Source organism: Orcinus orca, chromosome 16 (genome assembly GCF_937001465.1).
Source record: "Orcinus orca chromosome 16, mOrcOrc1.1, whole genome shotgun sequence".
Lineage (NCBI taxonomy): Eukaryota > Metazoa > Chordata > Mammalia > Artiodactyla > Delphinidae > Orcinus > Orcinus orca.
In genome coordinates this window covers 36,774,855-36,788,382 of record NC_064574.1, presented here as the reverse complement: position 1 = coordinate 36,788,382, position 13,528 = coordinate 36,774,855, and the positions used below count along the sequence as shown (strand labels likewise).

Genomic DNA, 13,528 nt, shown 5'->3' with positions numbered 1-13,528 from the left:
TGGGGGGAAATTCTCAATAAAGGAATGCAGGAATGTCAGAACAATCAGGATTCTGTTGGTTTATAAGCTCACTGCCCATGCCTATGGTAGTATCTGGAGGAGAGAGGGGATGAGTTCGGTAAGTTCACTCTGTGAATGCTTTTTCCATAAAGGACACCAAATGTAAACATTTCTAGATCTACGAATATTGTACGCAGTATGACTACAGTGCAGGGGATCTAGCAGATGAAACACTGACTTCCTGTTAACCACTCAGGGAAATTAAGCTGTTTGTTCAACCCACAAGAAAACCTGCTGCTCTTGGGATTTATGGAACCATGAAAATTGGCAAAATTAACAATTCTAAATACCTGCATCAAAGATTCTAAAATTGCCAGAAGAGACAAGGAGCCCAGACAACTCTCCTTTACCTTTCTTGGCCTCCAGGCCAGCTCCCAGGGCGGCCGTGGTGGTGGGCCTGAGCTCTGAGCTGCTCTGAGGGGTCACACTTGCTTTCGCTGTGTTGGCTTTCCCTTTCTTGTCATTCTTTGATGTGTCACTGGGCACGTCGGCGATGTCACTCTGGAACAGAAATATTTATACTGACCCAAATGAATGCCACCTCAAGTTCAAATGTCTTGCACATTCTTCCTTTTACTGAATCCAGTCTGTACCATCAACTTTTCCCCTTCTGCATCCTAGCCTCTACTCCTTAAATAGATCTTTGCTTGGCAGGAGTAAACACATGGTTTCCTCAGGCTTGGGACAAATGATGAAGCCTAGGAAAGCAGATGTAGCTCCTTTACAAGCAGGATATACCTTCTTTTTTTCCAGCTACTGGAGAGATTTCCGTGTCCATTCTAAACTGAGGAGTAAGGGGAGTTTTAAAAACAAAGAAGTAAACACCACAACTGTGCACTGAAATTGAAGGTTGGATGCAAGACTAGTAAAAAATAAACAATAGTAAACGCCCATTTCATTAATACACTGAATAAGGTTAGCTGGTATTTCAGTGTCTCACAAAAGCATCCTATATTCTAAATGTTCCTAAAAGCATCATGAATGTTTTCCATTTCATTTCTAATGGGGCCAGGATCCCCGGATGTTAGTGAAGCCACAGTGAGGAAGTGGGTCACATTTTATTAAATATGCTACGTCCTCATAGACCTTTGAAACTCTTTTGTTGAATTGATAAGTTCAGTTTCAAAAACCACTTTTGAACTTGTTCTATTAATTTATTACTTTGTCTTGCTCTTGTAATCACTGTTAGACACCCAAACTTCCCCAACTCGGCTGCCTTTAATTGACCATTGCTACTTACGGTTTCAATGCCCATAGCTCTCATTTGGTCTGCTCTCTTTTCCGTAATGGAAAGAAATTTCTTTGGATCTGATAAAGCATCCACAATATCTGGGGGGAAAAGATATCACTGAGCTGTGAATTCTCTGTTTTACTGAAAACATCTACGAAAATTCAGCTAACAAACTGTTTATAATCTCTGACCCCTGTGATGCCTTCTGTTAAGTACCTTCTCCTAGGACATAAGACAAGGTTAGAAAAGCACAACTAGTTGCTGAAAACAAGAAATAAGTAAAGGCAAGAATAAAAGGCCAGATGATTTTCTCTTAGTTTCCCCTTATTTTTTTTCCCAAATGAAAAGGATGGGGAGGCAGGTCAAGCTAATTGAATTGCCTTGGGGTCTCTCTACTTGTGTGACTTTGAACAAGTTGATCAATATTTCTAGCCTCAGTTTCTTCACAGGAAAATTAGAACTAATACCACCCACCCTGCAGAGGCACTATGAGCATTCAATGAAAAAGTACCTGGAGCACAGTAGATGCCACCAGCAGTAGCCTTATTTTTAGATACAGAAGGAAAATACATATTTAAAGCCAATTTTGGTACCATGTAGATAAAGTGAGTGCAAGTTATAGCTGAGAAAACACTGGAGCAATATTTCAAGATTTCATCTTTTAGGGAATTTCCTGGCAGTCCAGTGGTTAGGACTTGGTGCTTTCACTGCGGTGGCACAGGTTCAATCCCTGGTCGGGGAACTAAGATCCCATGAGCCTCCCGGTGTGGCCAAAAAAAAAAGAAAAAAATCGTCTTTTACATAACATCAGTTGAAGAGTTCCAAGTACTTTCAAATGGAATTTCATACAATTTTGTATAATTTATCAATATTATAGAAGGAATCATTATTCTCATCCCCTTAAAGCAGTACATAATTTACAGCTCGTAAAAGTTGTATGTTTATAAATTTACCCCTAGCAGAATCACCTTCCTAATTACATTGATATGATTTTTAAATTTTTTTCTTTTATAATAGAAAATAATATATGCACATGATAAACATTCAAATGTATAAAATGAAAAAGTAAACATCTCCTCTCCTGCCCATCCCAGACAAAATTCAACACCCATTTATGATAAAAGCTCTCCAGAAAGTGGGCATAGAGGGAACCTACCTCAACATAAAAAAGGTCATATACGACAAACCCACAGCAAACATCATTCTCAATGGTGAAAAACTGAAAGCATTCCCTCTAAGATCAGGAAAAAGACAAGGATGTCCACTCTCACCACTATTATTCAACATAGTTTTGGAAGTCCTAGCCATGGCAATCAGAGAAGAAAAAGAAATAAAAGGAATACAAGTTGGAAAAGAAGTAAAACTGTCATTGTTTGCAAATGACATACTATACATAGAGAATCCTAAAGATGTCACCAGAAAACTACTAGAGCTAATCAATGAATTTGGTAAAGTTGCAGGATACAAAATTAATGCACAGAAATCTCTTGCATTCCTATACACTAATGATGAAAAATCTGAAAGAGAAATTAAGGAAACACTCCCATTTACTACTGCAACAAAAAGAATAAAATACCTAGGAATAAACCTACCTAAGGAGACAAAAGACCTGTATGCAGAAAACTATAAAACACTGATGAAAGAAATTTAAGATGATACAAATAGATGGAGAGTTATACCATGTTCTTGGATTGGAAGAATCAACATTGTGAAAATGACTATACTACCCAAAGCAATCTACAGATTCAATGCAATCCCTATCAAACTACCAGTGGCATTTTTTACAGACTAGAACAAAAAATCTTAAAATTTGTATGGGGACACAAAAGACTCTGAATAGCCAAAGAAGTCTTGAGGGAAAAAAATGGAGCTGGAGGAATCAGACTCCCTGACTTCAGACTATACTACAAAGCTACAGTAATCAAGACAATATGGTACTGGCACAAAAACAGAAATATAGATAATTGGAAAAGGATAGAAAGCCCAGAGATAAATCCATGCACCTATTGTCAACTAATCTATGACAAAGGAAGCAAGGATATTAAATGGAGAAAAGACAGTCTCTTCAATAAGTGGTACTGGGAAAACTGGACAGCTACATGTAAAAGAATGAAATTAGAACATCCCCTAACACCATACACAAAAATAAACTCAAAATGCATTAGATACCTAAATGTAAGACCCGACACTATAAAACTCTTAGAGGAAAACACAGGAAGAACACTCTTTGACATAAATCACAGCAAGGTCTTTTTTGATCCACCTCCTAGAGTACTGGAAATAAAAACAAAAATAAACAAATGGGACCTAATGAAACTTAAAAACTTTTGCACAGCAAAGGAAACCATAAACAAGACGAAAAGACAACCCTCAGAATGGGAGAAAATATTTGCAAATGAATCAACGGACAAAGGATTAATCTCCAAAATATATAAACAGCTCATGCAGCTCAATATTAAAAAAATAAACAACCCAGTCCAAAAATGGGCAGAAGACCTAAATAGACATTTCTCCAAAGAAGACATACAGATGGCCAAGAAGCACATGAAAAGCTGATCAACATCACTAATTATTAGAGAAATGCAAATCAAAACCACAATGAGGTATCACCTCACACCAGTTAGAATGGGCATCATGAGAAAATCTACAAACAACAAATGCTGGAGAGGGTGTGGAGGAAAGGGAAGACTCTTTCACTGTTGGTGGGAGTGTAAATTGATACAGCCACTATGGAGAACAGTATGGAGGTTCCTTAAAAAAACAAAAATAGAATTACCTTATGACCCAGCAATCCCACTACTGGGCATATACCCAGAGAAAACCATAATTCAAAAAGACACATGTACCCCAATGTTCATTGCAGCACCATTTACAATAGCCAGGTCATGGAAGCAACCTAAATGGCCATCGACACATGACTGGATAAAGAAGATGTGGTACATATATACAATGGAATACTACTCAGCCATAAAAAGGAACGAAATTGGGTCATTTGTAGAGACGTGGATGAATCTAGAGACTGTCATACAGAGTGAAGTAAGTCAAAAAGAGAAAAAGAAATAACATATATTAACGCATATATGTGGAACCTAGAAAAATGGTACAGATGAACCAGTTTGCAGGGCAGAAATTGAGACACAGGTGTAGAGAACAAACGTATGGACACCAAGGGGAGAAAGCGGCAGGGGTTGGGGATGGTGGTGTGATGAACTGGGAGATTGGGATTGACATATATACACTTATATGTATAAAATGGATAACTAATAAGAACCTGCTGTATAAAAAGTAAATAAAATTAAATTTTAAAAAAAGTAACATGATCATCTCAATAGATGCAGAAAAAACTTTTTACAAAATTCAACATCCATTTATGATTATAAACCTTTAACAAACTGGGTATAGAGGGAACATACCTCAACATAATAAAGTCCTTATATGACAAGCCCATAGCCGGCATCATACTCAATAGTGAAAAGCTGAAAACATTTCCTCTCAGATCAGGAACAAGACAAGGATGCCCACTCTTGCCACTTTTATTCAAAACAATATGGGAAGTCCTAGCCACAGCAATCAGACAGGAAAAAGAAATAAAAGGAATCAAAATTGCAAAGGAAGAAGTAAAATTGTCACTGTTTACAGATGACACGATACTATACATAGAAAATTCTAAAGATGCCACCAAAAAACACCAGAACTCATTAATGAATTCAGTAACGTTGCAGGATACAAAGATAATATACATAAATCTGTTGCTTTTCTGTACACTAACAACAAACTATCAGAAAGAGAAAGCAGGAAAACAATCTATTTATAATCACATCAAAAAGAATAAAATACTTAGAAATAAACCTAAATAAGGAGGTAAAAGACCTATACTTGGAAAAGTAAAGACACTGATGAAAGAAATTGAAGATGACACAGACAGATGGAAAGATATACTGTGTTCCTGATTGGAAGAATTAATATTGGTAAAATTGACCATACAACCCAAGGCAATCTACAGATTCAATGTAATTCTTATCAAATACCAATAACATTCTTCACAGAATTAAAACAAATAATTCTAAAATTCATATGGAGACACAAAAGACCCTGAATAGTCAAAACAATCTTGAAGAATAAAGCTGGAGGTATCACACTCCCTGATTTCAAACTATACTAAAAGCAACAGTAATCAAAATAGTATGGTACTGGCACCAAAACAGATACATAGATCAATGGAACAGAATAGAGAGCCTAGAAATGTGCCCACACTTATATGGGCAATTAATCTATGACAAAAGAGGCAAGAATATACAATGGGGAAAAGACAGACTCTTCAATAACTTGTATTGGGAAAACTGGACAGCTACATGCAGAAGAATGAAACTAGATTACTTTCTCACATTATGCACAAAAATAAATTCAAAATGGATTAAAGACTTAAATGTAAGACCTGAAACCAAAAAACTTCTAGAAGAAAACATAGGCAGTAAGCTCTTTGACATCAGTCTTAGTAATATTTTTTTGGATATGACTCCTCACATAAGGGAAACAAAAGCAAAAATGAACAAATGGGAGTACATCAAACTAAAGACTTTTGCACAGTGAAGGAAACCATCAACAAAACAAAAATACTATCTACTGAGTGGGAGAAGATATTTGCAAATGATAAATCTGACAAGGGATTAATATCCAAAATATACAAAGAACTCATACAACTCAACATCAAAAAAACAAACAACCTGATTTTAAAAAAAAGGGCAAAGGATCTGAATAGACAGTTTTCCAAAGAAGACATACAAATGGCCAACAGACACATGAAAAGATGCTCAACATCACAACTCATCAGGGAAATGCAAATTAAAGCCACAATGACATATCACTCACACCTGTCAGAGTGGCTACACAAAAGGCACAAACTTCTAGTTATAAGATAAATAAGTACCGGGGACATATGTACAACATGATAAACATAATTAACAGTGCTGTATGTTAAATATGAAAGTTGTTAAGAGAATAAACCCTAAGAGTTCTCATCACAAGGAAAAGGTTTTTTTCCTATTTCTTTAACTTTGTATCTATATGAGATGATGGATGTTCACTAAACTTATTGTGATAATCATTTCATGATGTATATAAATCAAATCATTATGCTGTACACCTTAAACTTATATGGCACTGTATGTCAATTATATCTCAATACAACTGGAAGAAAAAATTATATAATATGCTTTTTAGATGTATTAGGTTATATATGTAGAGCTTTGAAAATTATCTTTAGTGAGTGGACAATGTTCCATTGAGTTTATGTATAAAACTACTCCCCACTGCTAGATATTTATATGGACTTTCAATTTTTCTATAAAAGATGACTTTGCAAGGAATATGTTAGTGCAAAAAATGATTTCTTCATCCTTTTTAAATCAGAAATTAGTAGTTCAGATATATAATATAACAACCTATATGCCTGATGGGCATTCCTAACAAACTTTTTTCCTAATAAGCTTTAAAATAGTTATTGAAGAATAATTAATGGAAAAAATGAGTATCGAGAAAATAAAGCAGAATCAAGAGGGCACATTGGGTTGAATACCGCCTCCAAAAATTCATGTCTGCCCAGAACCTCAGAATGTGACCTTATTCATAAACAGGGCCTTTGCACATGTAATTAGTTAAGATGTGAGATGAAACCATTCTGGGTTAAGGCTGGCCCTAAATCCCATGACTAGTATGTTTATAAGAAGAGGACAGGACACACAGAGACGAAGAGAAGAAAGGCCAGGTGATGATGGAGGCAGATTGCAGTGAGACAGCTACAAGCCAAGGAACACTGAGGGCTGCGGGCAGCCACCAGGAGGGTCTGGGAGGACGAAAGGAAGGATTTTCCTAAGAGCCTCCAGAGGGAGCATGGTCCTGCTGACCGCTTGATTTCAAACTTCTAGCGTTCAGAACTGTGAGAGAATAAAAGTTTCTGTTGTTTGAAGTCTACCAGTCTTACTTATTTATATTTTTTAAAAATACCAACTATTTTGGGGTTTAGTGCCATTTCCAAAAGGCTGGTCTCCTGATGAAGAGTTTCCATGTATATTCCTGTTTTTCTCCTCCCTCCTTCCTGCCCGTGTTTTCTCACTTCCATATAGAGTTGAAAGCATCAATTTAGGTATCCCCAAGAACTGCAAAGAAAATGGCAGTTCCTTAGTACAGACTTCCAGATACTTATTGGCTTTTTAGGAGAACTCTGGGTTTTGTTTGTTTGCTTGTTTGTTTAACCACTGTTTTTCAAGGCACGTGGGTGCCTCAGTGGTGAGCATCAACCATGGCACCTGTGACACCCTCCCCTCCCTCCGTGTGCTGACTCCTGGCCCAGGTTCCCTTCCGTTCCCCACTCTACTGTTTCTACCTCATCAACAGGTAAAGGCAGCAGAAAAATACACGTTCCCTGTTGGCTTTAAAGTGATGCTAGTAAAGATCAACAAATTCTATAACTATGATTTTGGATTAGCTCTTTTAGCTTCTACCAAATGATTGATCATTTCCCAAACTGCATTTCCAGGAATGCTAGAAGATACAGAAGGTTCAGAGGCCAGAAGATCTTGTGGTTGAATAAGATCGGGAAATCCTCACATCTCCCCTCTTCTCAGACATTCACAGAGCATCTCAAGGAACTATGAAATAAATACATGTATAAATTCACTTAGCCTAGCAACTCCCAATGTATTTCACCATAATCCATCCTGCCCCCTTCCCACTAGAGCTTTTCTTCTTGGTGTTCTAACTAATATTTTCTGTAGTTCAGAAGAGGTCATAAAAATGGGTATCACTGCTATGTGAATCGGTTTTTCAACAAATATTTGATAGAAAGAATGAGACATTTTAGCATCCACGAGGGACAGGACAAAATGGAAAACCTTTAAATTGTATTGGCAAATTCTGAGGTCATACCCTACAAATGGCATATTAATAAAGGTTGCCCCTCCTCTGGAACCATCTGATGTAAGAAATGGTCAGTTATCTTTGCAAAGAGGCTGGAAAGCAACCCTGTGAAGATACCGGGCAAGTGAACAAGAAACATCCCCACCCCATGCTGTATCTTTAATCATAAGGGGGGCAGAAAGGGGAATTGGGCGAATAAACAAAGAACCACTTCGTCTTTGCTGACATAAAATTAGCCTAGTTGTAGAAGAGATAATCTATAGCTGTGGAAGCAGTGATAAGCATTGCTCAAGGGACAAGGGACAAGAGGCTCATGAAATACAGCTTGGAGTGACACAGATATCACACTGGTGATCCATGAACTCTGGAAGCATAGCTTTGACTCTCTTATTTGTTCTCCTCACTACCACTCAGTAATGATAAAAGAAATACAAACGATAAAAACCATCAAAGCAACAGTGAGTGGGAAAAAAGTAATACTGACACTCATTTAATTGTCATCATCTTTGGAACCGTCTCCCATTACCAACAGCAGTGGCTAACAGTGGCAAAGTTGCTGTGATAGGTAAATGCCATTGTCAGTGGTACCTGCAACTACAGAAAAAGCAGCAAAGACAATCCAGCACACTGAGTCTCACTGGATTTGACAAAGGAAAATGCACCTTAGCACCCAACCTAGTACTTCTACTGTGTGTGTGTGTGTGTGTGTGTGTGTGCGCGCGCGCGCGCGCGCGTAAGTGAATGAGAGGACTGTTTTACTCTATGTTCAGTAGAAAACTAATATTACAAAAAATTAAACTCAGGCTTGATTCATGCCTAGTCATTCTTCTTCTAAATGTTACCATTTTTTTTTTCACGTTCAAGTTTAGTTTCGAGAGCTGAGAGACTTCATCTCTGTTCTTAAGCCTAGAGATACTTTACATCTAGGCAGCTCAGGAACAGAAAGATCTATGAAGAGTTCAGAATCTTCCAGAATCATCTTTGTTTGCTTATCTCTTTGTATATCTTGGGAGTTGTTATAGTAACGAGAAGGAAAAGTGGAATTCCCTGCCTCTGTCTCCCGAGGGGGTGAGGAATGAAAACAGGGAACTCATAGGAGTAGAAGAGGGTCAGGGTGGAAAACACTGGTTCTGGACCTATCTCCTGTTCAGGAGGAAATGGGTCAGCTCAGAGTTCAAGGCGTCTAAAGAGTACCGCATGCAAGAAAGTAGAAGTATTTTGAGCAATTGCAGAAGTACCTAGTTGCCTCATCAGTAGAGATTCATCATCATATGGTGACCTCAGAGCACAGAAGCCCAATAAATAAGTGACCAGAAGCTCCTGCAAAAGCCCAAGCCCTCCCTAAAGAGCTGCCTTAACTTGGAAAAGCCATTTAAGAACATTTTTCTTATTGCTATAAAATGACACCACCCACCTGACATTACTGAGATTTAAAATACATTTAAAAATCATGTAGAATACAGAGTTGCTGGTGCTTAAAGACAATCATAGTAACATTAGAATTCTGAAGCTTCTTAGCAAGCCCAGGATTAAGAGGTTTTTCTTAGGATGATGAATTACTTATGACAAAATAACTTACTGCAGTCAATTAAAGGGTAAAGTTAGGGAGAAGAAAATAGAACCAATTGAGTTTTCTTTAACTTATTAGAAATAAATAAAATGAAAAAAAATTAATGGAGGGCTGTTATGGTCAGGTACTATTCCAAGAGCTCATTTGATCTTCACTTATGAGGAGGGTACTACTGTTATCACTGAGTTGCAATGAGGACACTAAAACAAAATGTTATGCTAAGTCTTCCAAGGTTAGACAGCCAAGGGGCTCCGTCAGTGTTCTTATGTACCTGTTATGTGGCCTCAATGAAATAGGATTCTTTCAGGCCAAGAAAAATAGACAGTCTTTGAATCTCCAACCTTTACATTCATAGAACTTTATCTAGACATTAAAATGTATATGAGACCACTTTAGAAATTAATAGAAAGAGATCTTATGAATAAATTAAAATTTGATTTAAACAATTACTTAAGAAAAAGAGGAGCAACCCAATTTAAAACAAAACAAAACAAAACCAAAGGCACTAGAGTATTTTGCAGGCACAGGAATATGTGACAAAAAAAAAATACAAAATGAGTTAAATCTGACTCATAATTGTAAATGCGTGATTTGAAATGACGAGATACCACTTTGACTACCACAGTCCAGAAGTAATAAGTGGAGTCCTGCCATAATGGACAGTGAATTCTCTGTGATGTTCCTGGATGCTGTCCAATGCAATGGGGAAGCTCCACTAAACCTTCACCCCTACTCTCAGATAGTGGTTACACTATTAACGTTGGGTATGTATCCTTCTAGAATTTTTTATGCATTTTATGTACATGTATAAACAGAGAGTTATAGGGCTTTTTGTAAATAATAATGAGATTGTTTTGCAATTTATTTTTTCACTCAGCAATATATCACTGTCATATTCCTATGTTCAAATACTGAGAGCCAAGTTATTATTATTTTTTTAGTGCAAATCACACATTTATTATTAACTCTCTTAATGCACAGAAATTCAAAGTTTAATTTGTCATTGAGAATTTACCTGTTTTTGGTTTTTTTTTTACATCTTTATTGCAGTATAATTGCTTTACAATGGTGTGTTAGTTTCTGCTTTATAACAAAGTGAATCAGTTATACATATACATATGTTCCCATATCTCTTCCCTCTTGTGTCTCCCTCCCTCCCACCCTCCCTATCCCACCCCTCTAGGTGGTCACAAAGCACCGAGCTGATCTCCCTGTGCTATGTGGCTGCTTCCCACTAGCTATCTATTTTATGTTTGGTAGTGTATATATGTCCATGTTATTATTTTTAATGGCTATTAACGCAGTATTCTATAGAATGGCTGTAATGTATTTAACCAATCCCTAGCGATGGATTAGGTTGTTTCTAATCTTCTTTATACAAATAATGCTGCATGCCACTAGAGTATAATTTTAAAAATTGTTTGCCTTTAACAATCTGATTAAAGAAATAATTCCTAGGGTAAGTATTTGGTGGATTATAAAAGCTGGGACTTACTTAGCTTGGTCAGGCCTAAGAGGTCTTACTTCTATAACTGGATCTAAAATTATGGAGTGATTTTAGACAAACTGACACACCTAAAAGATGAGAAGACATAATTTACCAAATTACTTAGTGCCCTGACAATGAGAATATTTTCCTGAAGGTGCCCAAACTGTTCAACAGGAACAGCACACTGTTCTTGCTGACTAACACTAGGTTTTGAGGACACATCCTCAAACAGGAACCAGATCTTTTCAGTTTTAACGCCAAACACACTGTATTTCAGCTTCTTCAGAATGAATCAGTAAGTCCAGCACTTTCCTTATCAAGGCCTTGGCCTGGGCTGCTTCCCTATCTGGAGAGAAATCCAGTCTGCCTCTCTGCTGTGATGTATTATTCATCTTTCAAGGCCCAGACAGCTACTGAAACCTCCCTACTCTGATTAATCACTCCTTCGTTCAATGCTCCAAATACCATCTGGTTACTGCCCTTGGGGCATTTATAGAACAGGTTAGACTTATCTACGTATACATATATGCCTGCTTACGAAAATGTATATGAGTACAAGGTTGGAAAATTCTTGAGGTTAAGTGTACATGACTTTTTCAACCTTATATCTCTTACTCAGGCTATTCATAGAGTAGGTACTAAATAATTGTTGAAAATATCTATTCTTTTGAGAAAAAAATATCTTAAATGAATACATGAATGGTATACCATTTTTACTTTTTAAACTAGTAAATGCTAACAAAAGTTATAGCTCATACACTGCTGATGGGTTATTTGTCAACCTGTATCTAAAGCTTTAAATATGTATACACACTTTGATGCAACAAATCCATTTCAAAGAATTCATCTTCAGGAAACAATCACGAATATTTCCAAAGCTTCACATTTAGGGTTCTTAGATGCAATATTGTTTATAAGAAAGAAAAATAGAAATGACTTCAATGTTTCAATAACATGATAAATTACAGCATATATAAAATGGAATCTCATCTAGCCAATAAGAATAATTCATGACATGGAGAAAATACTCTCCATTATGTGAAAAAAAATTAAGTCTCTGAAATATTAATCCAACTGAGTATGTATAGTAAGATCCAATTTTATTAAAATAAAGAGAAGAAATGAGATTGGAAGTAAAGGGACCAATATAGTAACAGAGTTCCCTCTGCGCAGTGGATTTATGAATGACCCTTTAAAAATTTTTTATGTTGTCAGAATCTCTTTCTGATACATATTGTACCTACTTTGCCTTTTACAGAATAAAACCTGCTAAACACATTTGCAGAATGAATGAATAAATTCATATTATCTCTCTTTAGCCACATAAAAATCTGATGATGTATATCGACCACTTCCTTCTTTTTTCCCCAGAAAATGCTGGAGTGAAGTGGTGTAGAATTTCATTTTGAACTCTTTCCTATAGAATCAACAAATATCAATGTTCTAGGCAACAGGGACTCTGTAGACTTCCTAATGTGCTGGCTCAGTACATAAATGTTCAGATCTGAATGTGGGTGGTTAGTTAAGCAGATGAAATACAAACGCATTTTGGAAATCAAGAGGCTATGAAGAAGATCAGAAATGTGGAAAAAGTTCCCATATTCTTATTTTGTTACTTTCAGGTAAGTCCCTTAAATAAACCCTCATCATGTCTGCCCTCGGTTTCTTCACATATAAAAGAAATGACTGATAATTCTGAATAAACAGTCTTTGAATGTCACATCTGAGGTTAAGAGGTCAACTGCAGAATCCCATCAAGGATAATGTAGTACAGAAATTTCTGATGCTTCTGATAGAAATACTACAATGACACTGTTAGGAAAGAACACTTGCAAGATGATTTTTGGAGATTTGAATCAATACTTACATAAATATTGACACTAGTAATAAGCCACATGATAAACACAGACATTTCTTCAGCATACACCTACATATATTCACATCCATTCTGAACAGTTTCACATTTCTGGATTCTATGTAATGTGCTTGGCACAAAGTAGGAGCTCAACAAACTATACCTTTTCCTTTTCTATTCATTGCTCTCTCTTTTTTTTTTAATCATCTTTATTGGAGTATAATTGCTTTACAATGGTGTGTTAGTTTCTGCTTTATAATAAAGTGAATCAGTTATACATATACATATGTTCCCATATCTCTTCCCTCTTGCATCTCCCTCCCTCCTATTCTCCCTATCCCACCCCTCTAGGTGGTCACAAACCACCAAGTTGATCACCCTGTGCTATGCGGCTGCTTCCCACTAGCT

At 36.6% G+C, this 13,528-nt stretch overlaps 1 protein-coding gene across 5 annotated transcripts in view; it reads right to left on the bottom strand.

The window, feature by feature from the left end:
- The window catches only part of PLCB4 (phospholipase C beta 4), a 428,120-nt gene that overhangs the window by 32,693 nt on the left and 381,899 nt on the right, over positions 1-13,528 (bottom strand). For all 5 annotated transcript variants that reach the window (XM_049699214.1, XM_049699215.1, XM_033440307.2 and 2 more), the window contains 2 exons: positions 1,301-1,389; positions 411-561 (listed from right to left, as the gene is read on the bottom strand). In XM_049699214.1, the coding sequence (XP_049555171.1) occupies positions 411-561; positions 1,301-1,389 (240 nt within the window). The remainder of the gene's footprint in view (positions 1-410; positions 562-1,300; positions 1,390-13,528) is intronic.